At 44.6% G+C, this 15,695-nt stretch overlaps 1 protein-coding gene across 7 annotated transcripts; it reads right to left on the bottom strand.

Moving 5' to 3' along the window:
• Positions 1-516: 516 nt before the first annotated feature.
• NR4A2 (nuclear receptor subfamily 4 group A member 2) lies at positions 517-10,837 on the bottom strand. 7 transcript variants are annotated; one of them, XM_011359209.2, is made up of 8 exons: positions 8,749-9,042; positions 6,779-6,902; positions 5,403-6,268; positions 4,468-4,597; positions 3,939-4,102; positions 2,830-3,032; positions 2,262-2,440; positions 517-2,119 (listed from the first exon to the last, which is right to left on the bottom strand). In XM_011359209.2, exons 3-8 carry the CDS (start codon positions 6,264-6,266, stop codon positions 1,863-1,865), a joined length of 1,797 nt encoding a protein of 598 aa, XP_011357511.1. In that variant the 5' UTR covers positions 6,267-6,268; positions 6,779-6,902; positions 8,749-9,042; the 3' UTR covers positions 517-1,862. The 7 variants fall into 7 exon arrangements, 6 of the variants coding, with proteins under 6 accessions (XP_011357511.1, XP_011357527.1, XP_023385838.1 ...); XM_011359225.2 differs by having other exon boundaries at positions 1,221-2,119; positions 5,403-6,090; positions 8,749-8,984; XM_023530070.1 differs by having other exon boundaries at positions 1,445-2,119; positions 8,745-8,984.
• Positions 10,838-15,695: the final 4,858 nt, after the last annotated feature.

Raw genomic sequence — 15,695 nt, 5'->3', positions numbered from 1 at the left:
CCAAAAACCACTGATCCAAGGCCCAAAGGCCCTGAAATTCTTGGTTCTTCTTTACAACACTATTAAGTAGAAGAATTGGGAAAATCTGAGATTAAGTGCAACACGCTTCACATTCCTGCTGACTTAAGTTTTAAAAAAGGACTTTCTACACATTGTGCAAGACAAAATCTTGACAGGACTTTAGATCTTGCAAAAGTTCAAAAGCTGTTCAGTCTCCTGAATTTCTCTTCTGAAAGCTGCACTTCCTAGCAAAGTTAAAGGAAAATTGAGATATTTTCAAATGATTCTGATAAATGTAGGTTGCCACACTGAAAAATTCTGGTTAAGAGAAAATATTATACTGAATTCTCTGGAAATTAGTTCAATTTCCCAGTTACTTTTGCCAGAATAGATCTAAGCTGTCAGCTTGAAACTTAGATGTTGAATAAGTGACTTATCCCAAATCAATCCCAAACTCTGTCTATTGTATATTGCTGTTTAGTCATCATTTTTTCCTGACCCAGAAAGAAGACAAAATTCTGTTCATTTACATAGTTTATTGTTGTAAACATTAAAATTGTCTTTCTCAAAGAAAGAATTTATCAGAAAAGAAAAATCAGCATCTCTAACTGTCATACACCATAAAAAAAGGCAGTGACTCATATCATGTGCCATACTGGAAATATACAAAGAAAAATACTACAGAATATGGCAATATTAAAATTCTTACTCAAACATAAAATAATATATTAACTGACAATTTTAGACATTAAAAAAAAACAAAACAAAAAAATTCAAAGTGCTCAGTAATTTCCAGGGAGTTATGTATATTATAAGCACTCTGGAAACAGTCAAAAGCTGCTGCATGCAAGTTTTGTTTAGCTTTAGACAACAAAATAATCAAGATATAAATTTTCTTTTATCAACATCAACGGTACATACAACACTTACAAACAAGGAATGTTGGACGGTGTTACAAACACTATGTGTCCCTTTTTTGTCAGGATTTTCTGATGTGTAATACTTGTGCCCACCTATTTTACAATTGAGAAAATGTTTAAGCTCAGGTAACTACCAATCTTTATAAAATCTAACAGACTACATAGTGTCTGAAATACTATTTATATAATATAGACATTACTGAAGTAGCAAGTGCCTATAACATTTTCAACCTAGAATCAACATGCTGGTCCCTTTTTTGTTTAGTTATTTTTATTTATTTATTTATTTATTTTTTGCGCAAACACACTTATCTTTTAGAATTTGTAATATTTATTCATAAATAGGCACAAAATAATTTAAAAAGCCAAACTGCATTGGGTAAATTTACAAGCCTTTGCCTTCTTCAACTCATGCCACCCACGCAACATTTAGTTTTACTATATATTACAGCTTTCCTTACAGCAGAAAACTTTGAAGTCTTTTAAAGGGCAATACCTGTGGGTCCCCTTATGGTGTGTGTGTATGTGTGTGTATGTGTGTGTATGTGTGTGTGTTACATTTGTCTTAACTGCAACTACCAAACGTGGCCGAACATTTCCCATCATACATTAGGAATCTTTCTTCTGAACATTAAACTGATTTTTAAACTGATAATAAAAAGTTTATACCACTGTATTGTGTGTAGTCCATGTTCTAAATCCAGGGTGCCCCGAGCCAAAATGCTCTTTCAGGTTCTGCCTGTAGGTTAGGAAATAGCAACAGTTTTTTTTGTTTGTTTGTTTTGTTTTTCTTTAGGAATCAAGGGTTTAGGGGTGTTATGGAAGGGGTGGGGGCGGGCGAGACCTGAGGGAGCTCTGGGAGATATCTCTGCCCTTGTGACTTGCCCCTCCGGACAGTTTTAGGTTTCTTTCCAGTTCCTTTGAAGTGCTTGGGAGGAGGTCTTAGAAAGGTAAAGTGTCCAGAAAAAGTTTGTCAATTATTGCTGGCGGTGGCACCAAGTCTTCCAGTTTCAAGTAGAAAATGCGCTGTAGCCCCTGTGTGCAAAGGGTACGGAGTTCTGGGAGCTTCCCCAACAGTTTGGACAAATAGTTGGGGCGGTTCAAACCCCCATTATTGAAAGTCACATGGTCTTTGAGACAATTTACAATCTTGTTTTGCAGTTCTTCCACTCTCTTGGGTTCCTTCAGCCCGTGTCTCTCTGCAGAAAACAATCAGAAACAAAAGAGAATACACAAGTATTTAGCTAGCTGGCAGGACCAGGGAGAATTTGTGGCAAGGGAAAACCGGGACAAAACCTGGTAGGCAGTTCTGAAAAAGTTTCTTGAGCCTGTGGTACTGACCTGTGACCATAGCCAGGGCAGCAATGCAGGAGAAGGCAGAAATGTCAATGTTCATATTCTGCAAGTTGGATGAGAATTCAACAATGGAATCAATCCATTCCCCAAAGCCACGAACACATTGCAACCTGTGCAAGACCACCCCATTGCAAAAGATGAGTTTACCCTCCACTGGGTTGGACCTGCAATTAATACCAAAGAGAGAGGGGGGAGAAAAAGAGAGAGAGAAAAGCTAAACAACTAATTACTCGAAGAGCAATAAATGAGGGATTTAAGAGGTACCTAATTACCGAAGAGTTAATAAAATGTAGACCAGTGGACCTTGAAAGGGTTTAATTTCATAACAATCAAGAACGCCCCCTATCCCACCTCCGTTCCATTCAACCGAGGCCTCTGGACTCCTTCCCTTTTCCTCCTTTGGTCTACTATCCTCTCCTTCCTTTTAAGCTCTTTCATTTCCTATTCTGTCCTTTTCTCTTTCCCCCCTTTTATTTCCTTTTTCCTCTTTGTTTTCTTTTCCTGATTCCACTTCTCCTCTTTTCCCAGCCTCCCTGATTGCCTCCTCTATTACCTGTAAGCTAATCGCAGCACAAACAGTTCTAAGAAAGCTGATTCAAAAAGCAAGTCCTGGTCGGCTTTGGGCAGGTCAGCGAAGCCAGGAATCTTCTCGGCCCAGCCCCTGATGATCTCCATGGAGCCAGTCAGGAGATCATAGAATTGTTGGATATGCTGGGTGTCATCTCCACTCATCTGATAGTCAGGGTTCGCCTGGAACTGGAATTTCATTTTAAAAAGCACTTAATGAGGTTCTCTAAAATATATAACCCGTGAAATTGCTAACCCCGTTTCTAGTAGGGGAGCCAGGTTTTTATAACAATTAAATCTCTCTCTGACCAGTAAGGAAATTAGATGTTCCGGGGCAATTAATTCAATTAGGGATGGTGCTATGAGGTCGCTGCTTTAAATATGTAAATTACCATTTCCATACAGACTAAATACAGTGCCATCCAGCCCTGAGAAACATTCACTCTTATCTCCACAAAACAATTGACACGTTAGTATTCATGCCAACCTCAGAGTGAATCTCAAGTAGAGACGCCCTTTGCAAATCTTAATAAAATTGCAGTGACTTCTAGGTTTGCCCGACATACTTCCTCCAATTGAAACCCATACATTTCTCACAGCTGGGGTAAAAAAGGACTCTGATCACTTGATCCTTCACTCCACTGCCATTCGTCACGCCCTTTCTTTTTCCCTTCCCGGACCCCCAAGCAGGCATCCCCACCCTAACAGTGCCAGAGAGGAAGAGGATTAAAGCATGTCTGTGGAAGATTGGAGATAAAATCCCAAGTGGGAGCCTTTTGCACCACCTCTGGTTTTGGCATCAGAAGCATTAGTGTGTGAGTATATGTGCGTGCAGTGGTAGTGGGGAGGTGGGCTTGCAGAGATTTGACCACAGTGGCCTAATAGCTCTTCCTTCCTCTGCCCTGTCCTCATTTCCATACCCCCAGCAACACAGTCTCTCTGTGGATCTGTCTCCTGTGGCTCTGCCCAGAGCTGTGAAACCATAGCCTTGCTTTCCTCCTTTCGCCCTTGAGTCTGGGGGTTACTGATAGATGTGGGGAGGGAGTCCTGCCCATCTGTGGGTTTGTCCACATGATACCCCCGCCAGCTTCTTACCCTGGAATAGTCCAGGCTGGTCATAGCCGGGTTGGAGTCGACATGGGCCCTGACGAGGGCACTGATCAGACTCACCGGGGGCGAGGGGGGAGAGGGCTCCTGTGGGCTCTTCGGTTTCGAGGGTAAACGACCTCTCCTGCCTTTTAAACTGTCCGTGCGAACCACTGCAAAGAAAGAGCCGGGTTAGCATCGCTCCCGGAAGCGGGACCCAGCTGCAGTCCCGGCCCCTCCCCGGGGAAGGCCGCAGCCGCGGGGCGCCCGGCCAGGCGGCGCAAAGCCCCACTACTTGTAAAGCCTTTATTGACGAGAAGCATAAAAAATGAGGGGTCGTTTTACGTCTGCTTTCAAATGGGTCGTATAGTTAAAGACGAGAAAAGCCTGGTGGCTTTCTCTAGGGCAGGATAGAGGCAGGACGTGGTTTGGAGGGAGTGGGAGGCCCCCGGTTCTGGGAGTGGAAAGTGGGATTGGGGTAGGAGTAGCGGTTTCCCAAAGACACACATTGCAGAGTCGGTTGCTTTCCCAGACCTACCTTCTTTGACCATCCCAACAGCCAGGCACTTCTGAAATCGACAATACTGACAGCGATTCCGGCGCCGCTTGTCCACTGGGCAGTTTTTATTTGCTAAACACACGTATTTCGCGTTTTTTTGCACCGTGCGCTGCAAAAGGAGACAATAGAAGCCGAAAATTATTTTTCTCTTGAAAATCCAGCAACCCAGGGAACTCAGAGAGAATTTCTGAACGGTTGGGGTCTACACTCCCTTCTCACAAACAAACACATACACAGAACTCTTTTTTTTTTTTCTTTTCCTTTTTTTTTTTTCTTTTCTTTTTCTTTTTCCTCCCCCAGGGCATGTTACAGAAGAAAATTGATAGCGTTAACATTTGAGCTAACCTTGCCGCTCCTTGCTGTGTTTTATATGCCAAGAGAAGGAGAAGGAGACGCTCAGTAAATACAAATCCGTGGGCATTCATATTATTTACATTCCTTGGAGACCTTCTCTATTTAAAATGATAAGATTATTCAATCAGGATGGCGAAATAAAGAGATCACTTAATTTGACCATAGGGAATTCTGTTCCACTTGGTTAGCTCAGACACGGTTCTCTGTCCTAACCAATTTCAATCTGAACAGAGAAGACAGCTCCGAGCACATGCAAATGACCCTCTTCCAACTCGGCTCCAGCAACTTGGGGCGGGAGCCTGCCGGGTCTGCTGCGGCGTGGCGGGCGGGGGGCGGGGGCGACCCCGGGTCTCCAGGTCTTCCTACCTCCCTTTCTCAGACACCTGGATGCTCCCACCGCTGCCCGTGGGCGGCTGCAGGGCAACTTCTACGGACCCTGGGAGTTGGACTCTCTGGGCCGAGCTGGGGCTGCGCTGCCTGCGCCCAGGCAGAATGCGCTCGCCGAGGCTCCGGGCACTAGGGGGCCCCTACCTGCCTCCTCCGCCCCCGTCCTTGCTCACCTTAAAGAAACCTTTGCAGCCCTCACAGGTGCGCACTCCGTAGTGCTGGCAGGCCGCGTTGTCACCGCACACGGCGCACAGCCCCTCGTTGGAGGGGGAACCCCGCGACGGCGGCGAGGGCACCTGCGTGTCGAGCAGCTGCGATGCGTGGCCGATCTGCAGGCCCGGGAAGCCCATGGACGCGGGCTTTCGGATGGGGTTGGGCACAGCGAAGGTCTGCCCGTCCACCACGTGGTGGCTGCCCGCTGGCTCCGGGTTCATGGGGACGTGCAGGGGCCCGTCGAAGCGCATCTGGCAGCTAGACACGGGAGTGCCGGGGGGTGACTGCTTAAAGGAGAAGAGGGACAGGCGGGAGACGGGCGTTTTCCTCTGCTCGATCATGTGCGTGGTGGCCACGTAGTTCTGGTGGAAGTTGTGGAGGGAGCCTGGGTCGTCCCACATGGGGCTGTGCTGCACCTGGAAGCCCGGGGTGGTGGGCGTCGGGGGCGAGGAGGGCTTGTAGTAAACCGACCCGGAGTGCGGCATCATCTCCTCCGACTGGGGGGGCAGGTGGCTGTGTTGCTGGTAGTTGTGCATCTGAATGTCTTCTACCTTAATGGAGGACTGCTGTCCGGACAGGGGCATTTGGTACAAGCAAGGTGGCTTGACGTCGTAGCCTGTGCTGTAGTTGTCCATAAAGGTACTGAAGCTGGGGAGAGAAGTGGTGGCAGTGATTTCAGTGTTGGTGAGGTCCATGCTAAACTTGACAAACTCTGGAGTTAAGAAATCGGAGCTGTATTCTCCCGAAGAGTGGTAACTGTAGCTCTGAGAAGCGGGGCTGGCTCCTTGAGGCGAGGACCCATACTGCGCCTGAACACAAGGCATGGCTGGAAATGAAACAGGGTAATATACACTCAGCCTGGTCAACTGAACACTTTCTCCCGGCTCGGGTACACCTGGAGCTACACCGGCAGCCCGCAGCGATTACAGAGCATTATAGGGGCGCGAGAGGAAGGGCGGAGAGAGCGAATGCTGCAGAGCAAAACAGTGCAGGACATGGAAAGTCTGATTAAATAAAGACCCAGAGCTAGAAGGCTATTGAAAGTCTTCATTCTCAGATATTTCCAAAAACCTCCCCCTTTACCCCCTTTCACGGACAATCCCGCTCAAATGAGCCTTTCCTCTGAAGCTCGGGTTCAGCAAGCTCATTCTAGAAATGAAGTTGAATTGCACAATGAGAAAGTTGTTCCCCAAGGCGATGGGTCGGGACAACCTTAAGTTACAGGGTTTGCTGAGGAAGATTGCATTGCCCTGAGTCTTGAGGTTTAGGGAACTCCCGGGGGCAGGGGGGGGGGCGGCGGGGGGTGAGGGAAAGAAAGAAATAAAGTTGCACTAACCTTCAGCCGAGTTACAGGCGTTTTCAAAGAAATTAAAGGTGGACAGTGTCGTAATTCAATGAAGGACAAAGTTCCCAAGATTTTTAGAAAAGCAAAGAGGAGTCCAGCCTGTCAAATCTCCTCCCTGAAATACAGACACAGAAAGCTTCAGAGTGACTTTCTGGACAGACTCCGACAGGCATCTGTAGACCAACCAGGCAGGCCCTTCTATGCCCTCCGTGATTGTTTCTTTGGAAATTTGTGTGTAGCCTTCACCAAACTTAGCAGTTAAAATGAATGTATAAAAGAGATGGCCGAAAACAACAGAAAATGCCACCCATTGCACTGTGTAAATCCTTGCAGAGATGGGTTTCTGAAGAAGCAAAGGTATTCTATGTACTTATTTAATACTTAGATGTAATAAATTGGCCCCTTTGCTAGAGTGTATGGGGGTGGTGGGAGGGGAATGTCACTTCCATTTTAGTTTAATTCAAACCCAAATAAGAAGAAACTAGAGTTTAATAAAATACAGCATTGGAACTTTCTCTGAATTTTTTCCATGGTGCAATTGGCTTTTCTTTTGGGAGGGAGAAAAAAAGTGAAGTTAATAATATAAAATAAGAAAACAATCTCTGCCTCTATCCCTGTGTTATGAAATGTTAGAAAGGCCTGGGCAGCCCTGAAGGCAATCTGAATAAAAGCATCAGGCTTTCTTAAGAGCTTCTGATAGAGCACTGGGATTGGGGATGCAGGTGAACTGGCATTCACTTTTGCAGAAAACCTGTCTTTCAACATCTTTAATGGCCAAGAGGTAGGAATAGGGGACCCTACTTTTCCAGGAGCATCTTATGTCAATCGCAAATGGAAGGCAATGCTGCTTATCTGGTATTGGCACCAATGTTAGAAGAGCTTTCCATCATAGAAAGCTTCCCTATACAGCCTTCCACAGTCTGTCTTGCTGGAACAAGGCATTCTTGTGTCCTAGTAATTTTCAGGTGTTCCCACTTGGAAGGTATTCAAGAGTATAGACAATCTTATTGCTAATCAAAAAAGAAGCTAAACATCTACTTCTGTTCTCATCGACACTCCCCCCCCCACCCCCCGCCAGAATAATCTTGCTTCATGGGGGAGGGAAGTTATCAAAAAAAGTAGAAAGAAAGGGGACTCTTGACCACCACCACCCTTGAGAGACATGCTTGTGCTGGATATTAACCCCGTGGTAACTTCACAGCTTCATAATTGTACTCTACATATTCTCTCTGTCTCTGTCTCTGTTTCTCCTGACACACTCACATACACAAGCACAGCATAGTCAAAACCAGAAATTTCAGACAACTTAGTAACAGGACACTCTACACCCCCGCCCCCCATAGACACACACACCCCTTACTCAACAATACCCAGGAAGCACTGGCATGCTGGCCAGCCGCTATGACACAGTTCCCAAGCAACACGTAAACTGAAGAACTTTCTCTTCCCTTGTTACTTTGTGGGCACCGTCCAGGCCCCTCTTAGGCACAGAACTTGGAGTCTCCATGTCCAAAGGCCACAATCAATTCCTCACTAAGAGCAAACTTTGTGCACATTTCCGCGGGCAGGTCCACAGCTCCCCGAACTATGCAAGTCTCTTTTCCATGTCTACCAATGAGGAGCCTGGAAGCCTGGGTTGGGAGCCAGCTCCCTGCTAGTGCCAAAGCTGGAGTTCCGACAAATGCCCTCTGTAGCTGCGCGCACCTACTCCCCATCCTCTGGCCCCACTCGCGCTCCGCGCCTCTGGCTCCCACTTCCAGAGAACCTGTACCACACATGTGGAAAGAAGAGATGTGCAAAAGAAGAAAGAAAGAAGAAGAAGACGAAGAAGACGAAGAAGAAGAAGACGAAGAAGAAGAAGAAGAAGAAGAAGAAGAAAGAGAAGGAGAAGAAGGAGAAGGAGAAGGAGAAGGAGAAGAAGAAAGAGAAGAAGGCAAGCTGCACGGGATGCACCTACTCACTTAGGAGTTCACAGCGTCTCTCTTCATTCATTCAACTCGGCCGAAGTGTAGTTCCCTCTGGATGCCCGGGTTCAGGGTCAGGGAGGGGCGGGCGAGAGGGACGAAGAGATCCCAGAGGCCGAGAGCCGGAAAGGAGCAGGGGAAGGCGGCCGGCCGGCTGGGCTGGCGAGCGGGACTGCGGAGCCGTGAACGAGCCGCCGGGCGGACTGGCCCTGGCCGCCAATGTGCCTTTGTTTATGTGGCTCGCACTGCTGCTGCCAACATGCACCTAAAGTCTCCGCGCGTCAGCGCGCGTCAGCGGCCCGCCGCCCAATCACTGCGCTGCCGCGCTCCCCAGACTCCTGGCCGGCGCTCGCTTTGGTATATTTCCGACCTGACGTCACGAGCAGGGCCGATTTTAAGGTGGGAACCATTCTGGGTTCACCTTGGTAGTCAGCTTGGTTTTCTTTTCTTCTTCTTCTTCTTCTTCTTTTTTTTTTTTTTTTCCGAAAGAAGTGTGACCTCTCCAGTTAGGTCCTCTCAGCTCACAGAGCCGCAACATCTCACCCACCTCCCCCAATCTCCCTAGCCACCGCTCCGCCCAACCGCTCACACGTGGGGGAGGGTGCAACAAAAGCCAGAGCGCAGGGAACCCTGTGGTAAGCCAGGTAGCCAGCACCTAGAATCGCACGGGATGGGGTGTGCCTGGCAGCGCCCTAACCTCACCCACCCACAGTCGTCACCCCCATTAGCGGAAGCGCGTACAGAAGTCCCATGACATGAGATACTCAGAGGGCTCAGGCAGTCGGGTTGGGATTTCCCTAGATCCGTGCAGCATTCCCCTCTTCTCCCTTTCCCTGTCCCTGGCCGCCGTCACCTGCATATTCATATTCTCTCTCTCTTCTCTCTCTCTCTCTCCCCCTCCCTCCCTCGTACACACACACACACACACACACACACACACACACACAGTCCAAGGTGGAAGGCAATGGGCAGGGGCTATTTTCTGTGTTCCTTTCCTTTCAGTGCTCACGTGCGAGGGAAAACGTGGTGCGAGGGGAAGGGAGGAGAGGGAACGGGAGGGGTTAGGCAACAATCCAGCCCTTATGGGACCCCAAAAGTCAAAGTGAGGTGTCATCCACTTTTCTTTTGCAGACAATGCAGCCAAGCAGTCGGCAACAGGTGCGCCTTCTGCAGAAAGGTTATCTAATTTCACCTTTTGCCAACTCTAATACTTTCGACACTCCTCTGTGCCCACCACTAACTCCTATCCTCCCACGAGTTTTAGGGAAATAAGTCGACCCTCTTCTGAAGCACAAGGGCTCTCATAGCCTCCAACTGAAGACAAAACATGAGGAGAAGAAGGTAGAGTAGCTCAGGTGAGCATCAAGTGTGAGCGTCCAGCCCTACCAGGAGATCGGCCCTGGCGGGCTGTGGGAGCGTGCCGCACGCCCGCTGCCCTGCGAGTAGCCGCACATTCCGCTTGGCAAGTCAATCCACCCGCCACGCTGAGGGCGAGAGGAGCTTTCTAGCAAAGGAAACGCTGCTTCTCTCAGGAGCGGACCCCCTTGCCGGTGCCACGGCCTGAGCTGGGAGGGTCTCTGAGGGCTTCTCCCTTGGGGCTGGGAGAGGCGGGGAAGAGGGGAGGGAGGGTTCAGGGGCGTCTCCTCTCTCTGCCCGCAGAGTTCCAGCCTCCTCGCCTCCCACAGCGGGGCTCGCTTCCAGGCCACCGGGGCGCCTTTGACAACCTCCCCACCCCCATCCTGTAAAAGCTGAAAGCGCGGTGGAACTATCCACGGACCGAAGAGCTCAACTCTAATCAACAACCCCGCCTCTTTCCGCTCCCCGCCGCCTCCTGTTCCCCAGTGGCAGGAGAGGCGTAGACATCAGTTGCCCTGCTGCTGCCCGGGAAGCCACAAGTTCCTCTGCGCGGCAGCTTCGGGAAAACCTGCGTGACCACCTTAAGTTTCCCCCAGATGTTGCGACTGCCGCTGCTGCTGCTGCTGCTGCCGCCTCCGCGGCTCAGCGTGCCCTAGCGGACGCGAGAAAAAATAAAACCAGGAAGTGTGTGCGCGCCTCTATGTGTGTGTGTGTGTGTGTGTGTGTGTGTGTGTGTGTGTGCGCGCGCGCGCGCGCGCGCGTTGGGGGGGAGTTGTGGTGGCGGGTGAGGGTGTGTGAGTAGGGGGGTTAGGGGAGGAGTGCGAAGAATAGCTTATTAGCATGAGCTCTGTAGCGTCAGAGAGCCGTGGGCAGAAGCGATTCCACGCGAACGAAAGGGAAAAAGTGAGAGTTTGGAGAGCAGGGGAGAAGGAAAGGGGTGGGGGTGGCGGTGACGCAGGGGCGCAAGCATTGACGCACCCGCTCGGCTGGGCCCAAAATAGCAGTAGCTCTAGCTCGGTGGCGCCCTCCCGGGATCCCTTCCCCTTCCGCCAGCGGGGCGCGGCCAGGGGGAGCTTTCCTTGATCCCAGCGGAGGGCCAGGCTCCCGGCAGCTATTTTCAGGCAGTCGGAAATTCAAGCGCAGCCACGCTGGGGTGGCAGTTATTAGTTTTTAATATATTCCTAGGAAAGCGGGGGCCGGGAGAACTTTAAGGTTGTAACCATTACCCTCCATACACAAAATAGGCACATCTAAGTAGATCAATTTCCCCCACACGCCCCTCTTCCCTTATTGCCATTAAAAATAATCAAACAAAACAAACAAAAACCTTGGCTTTAGCCTCGGTTGACTCTGGGCACAACTTGAGAAATTTGTACGAGTATGGAAAAGTGTTCTGGAGTTCTTAAAAGGAGTTCCAAGGAAGACATACTGTGATGCGTTATTCTACAACAGCAAACTGTCGAGTCTGGCCTCTTGATAACACAGCCTTTGTCCAAATCTTAATGCACCCAAGATGGAGAGGCAGTTACCACAGCAGCTTATAATAATTATTTTTAACTAGAAATGGAGTGATTATATATAACATTAAAATGAGAGAAAAGGTGGACTTTTTCCCTACTGCCCTACAATTCGTATGAGTTCCCTCTCTCCTCTTCAAATTCCTCTTCTAGTTCCTGGTAAGAGTTACTTCTTAGGAAGAGACACTCCGGATGCAAGACCGATAAATTCATTTAAACCAATTATTGGATAAGCTACTTTTGAGATTGGCATTTTGGATAGGGTTCGGATGTGCTTGGCGTGGAGAGGATCCAGCACAGGCAACAGAAAGTGTACAAGAAGGACCACACTCAAAACTCCATACCCTTGTGTCTCCACCAGATTCTGATGGAACAAAGTCTCAGTAGAACCGCCCATGTTTGTAATTGACTGATCCTGTCAGTAGGGGGCCTGACTCCACAACGTGGGAGAGGATAACACCACACACACACACACACACACACACACACACACACACACACGTACGCACACGCACACGCACACGCACACGCACACAACCCTAGCTATTTACTATTTAGGCTAAGCCAGAGGAGAGCATGCTGCAGGCCCAAATATTCAATATTGTGGTGGAATTCATAAACAACTACAAATCTTTGAGTCTCTTCTATTTTTCTGGGAAAGGGAAACAGTTTAACACATGGAATTAGGTTCACAAGAGATTTTCTTTATTTCTTCCTGCTCATGTTTAACTTACTGTTAGGTCACAAGTTGAAAAATATCAAAATGTTGATAAAATCTCTCATTTTATCACCAAGCAGCTCAAATTGGTGTACGGTTTGGGAAAATGAAAGCACGTTTTAAAATCCTATGATTACATGTTTAAATAAATTATAGTTTAGAAGAGGATTCCTGTGGGTGTAGTTGCTAGTACATAAGAGAATGCTTTTGTGCATAGGGGCTTAATTACACATATAATGGAATCAAAATGTAGACTTGAACAATTTTAGAAAATATTAAAATGATGCTTTAGGCTAAAAGAAATTGAAATTCTGCATTTATATGACTGCAATCCTTCAAGATTCTTGAACATAAATAAATTTTTGAATATAAACTATCTTGTAACTCAATTAAAATGACAATAATTTTTTTAGGGCCCAGAATCTAATATAACTTTAAATTACTGCCATGTATAAATGTATAAAGTTACCCCAAAATGGTGGTCTATTTTATTAACAATTTAAAATAAATGAGAGTGAAAATTGGCCCTATCCATAAGTAGCTGCTTTTTTTGAAACCAACTAAAATAAATTTAAAAATTATTATCACTATCAATATATACTACTATTAGATGACCTCAGAAAAGCATTTAGGAAAGCAATGTTACTATCATCTTTTATCATAGTAACCAATATTAAGCAGAACATACCGGCATATATATGGAAAAATATCTTTATAAAAAAATCAATATAATGCATACATTCATATCTAAACCAAAGTATTTTACTTTATGCATGGCTAGGCAGATTATACTTAATAAAATCGAGCTTTCGGTATAATTTAGAAAGCAAACATGAATGTAATCTCATAGGATTTTCTTTCTTAATGCATGGAAAAGGGCCTTTTATGGATTTACTTCACTAGTCTCCCAAAATGAACTCAGAGTAGCCCGTACAGTTCAGATATGGTAAACATGCATAATTTTTATGTTGTAAGAATAAAGATTCTCTGTAACTGTAGAATTTCATACTAAAATTACTTAATAGTACCTATTTTAAGCATTAAAATGAGATATATTTTAAGTTATATTTGCACAAACATATTTATGGCATTTGTTGCCATTTGGCAGGAAGTTTTACTGTAGTAGTAAAAATTTTTTTCACTTTGAAAAAAATCTGTTTCTGAAAATACAAAATCTTTTCTTAATATCGAAGGTTTTTGGTTTTTTGCTTTTGCCGTTTCATTTGCATTCATAGAATATTAATAAACTGATAACTTTGTTTCTTTCCTATAGGATGCTTAGAGAACAAGTCAATTGTGTAGCTGATATTCACATTTGGGGTTGCTGTGGATTTTACTTTATTTTACTCAGCCCATTTTTCACCAAAACCCACTTAACGCAGATTTTAAAAATTCTTGCTTCAATTCAGAACTCAGTTCTAGAAATGTGTAAAGACGTGCAGAAGAAAACATAATTTTTTTTCTAGAAGCGTCTACTTTTAAATTAAAATTATAAAACTGAACATATGGTAAAACCTCATGCCACTCAAAAAGTATTTTGCATAATAAAAATCCTTCATCTTTTCTCTACTGCTTGACTCTCTGTAATCATCTCCTAAATATTTGCTTTTAAATTAAGCACTTACTAGTTTATTTCGTGGTAAGATAATCATAATATAATTTTTACCACCTTAACCATTTTAAGTGTATAGTTCAGTGGTGTTAAATACAGTTAGCCATCCATCCTCATAATTCTTCATCTTATAAAACTGAAACTCTATACCCCTTAAACAATAACTCTATACCCATGAAACAATAACTTTATTTTCCCCTCCTCCCGGCCCCTGGCAACCACTAATATTTTCTTCTGTAACAATTCTTTTTGATTAAGCAAAGAAGGGTAACTTTGGTCTTAGATTTCATTGTTAATTTCAGTAAACATGGGGATCATTACAATGTACAAAATCCAAAGACATTTTAAAGATTCTGAAAATAAATTGCTACATGCCAAGAAAACATCCAGGACACATGAAAATTTAAAAGTAACTATTAACATCAGTAAGCATCACAGTGTTATATAGCATTTTCTTTAAGTAGATAAAATATATACACGTTGCAACAGTTTTTATGTGTATATCTTAGCTGGCTAGTTTTGTTTTACCTTTAACAACAAAGTAACTACTTTTGATTTTTTTTCCTCAGACTAACTGATGGGTAGGAACCTCTAAATTTAATAAAAAATAAAGATACAGCACTAATATATGACAACAAAGACATGTATGCCTTTTCTATTCATAATTCTGCAATTATCAAGCCTACAATTTTAACATTACAAAAGTAACTTATAGCAAGGACCCTTATAGTGATAAGTAATAAATCTAATTATCATATCCTTTGAATAGATGTAATATAAATTTCATTGCTCACTTAAAAGTTCTAAAGTTAACAGCATAAACTTGAAGTTGAGTAATTAAGTAATCCTTATATAGACACTTATTAAAGTATTTATACATATTATCTTAAATCTACATCTATCATTTTGCCAATTAAAATTAGGACTTTAATTGCAATTAAGTAATTTAATTGCCAATTGAACAGCAAAATTGCTAAGTGACTAATTTTAATGCCTATTTTAATTACCAATCATGACTGGGGAGGGAGCTAATCAAGTTACATCAAGCAGTACCAGAGTAATGATGTGAAGAAAAAAAAAGAAGAACAAACATTCAAGGCTACATGCATTAAAAAAAGAAGCATAAATTAAATAAATGCAAACACAATCTTATATATGTATAAAAATACTGTATTTCAATATTTGAATATAGAACATGAAAGAGAGAGCAAGATTAATTAAAGGAGCCCCTGTCAATCTTCAAAGTAAAGAAAACCAAGTCAAATTTTTATGTGATATTTACATGGCACTCACACTAACCCAGATAAAAACAAAGCTGCATATAGCTGAGAATAAAAGACTGTTTCCTCCTTGGCTAGTTAAATATTTAGATTGAGGGTTTTTTTTTTTTTTTAATTCTTTAAAACTGAAATGCTATAAAAAAGAAAAACAAAGTTTCCAATGCAGCAATGTGAGGATTTAAATTTGAAAAGCAAACAGGACCAGTGCAGTGGGACTATATTCTCTTTCCTGCTGGCTCTCCTCCCCACAACCCTTCACCTGAATGAAGAGTTCTATTAAAGACCTAATTCCTATCCATAACTTGTCCCATGTTACCTTGAGAAGTGCAGAAGTATGCCCTATCTTAAATGTTTTAAAATATATTTGTGAGGAAGAAGAAGAAGAAGAAGCAGAAGAAGAAGAAGAAGAAGAAGAAGAAGAAGAAGAAGAAGAAGAAGAAGAAGAAGAGGAGGAGGAGGAG

This window comes from Pteropus vampyrus, unplaced genomic scaffold (genome assembly GCF_000151845.1).
Source record: "Pteropus vampyrus isolate Shadow unplaced genomic scaffold, Pvam_2.0 Scaffold2, whole genome shotgun sequence".
Classification (NCBI taxonomy): Eukaryota; Metazoa; Chordata; class Mammalia; order Chiroptera; family Pteropodidae; genus Pteropus; species Pteropus vampyrus.
The sequence above is the reverse complement of the archived record's forward strand: the minus strand, read 5'-3'. Positions and strand labels throughout refer to the sequence as shown.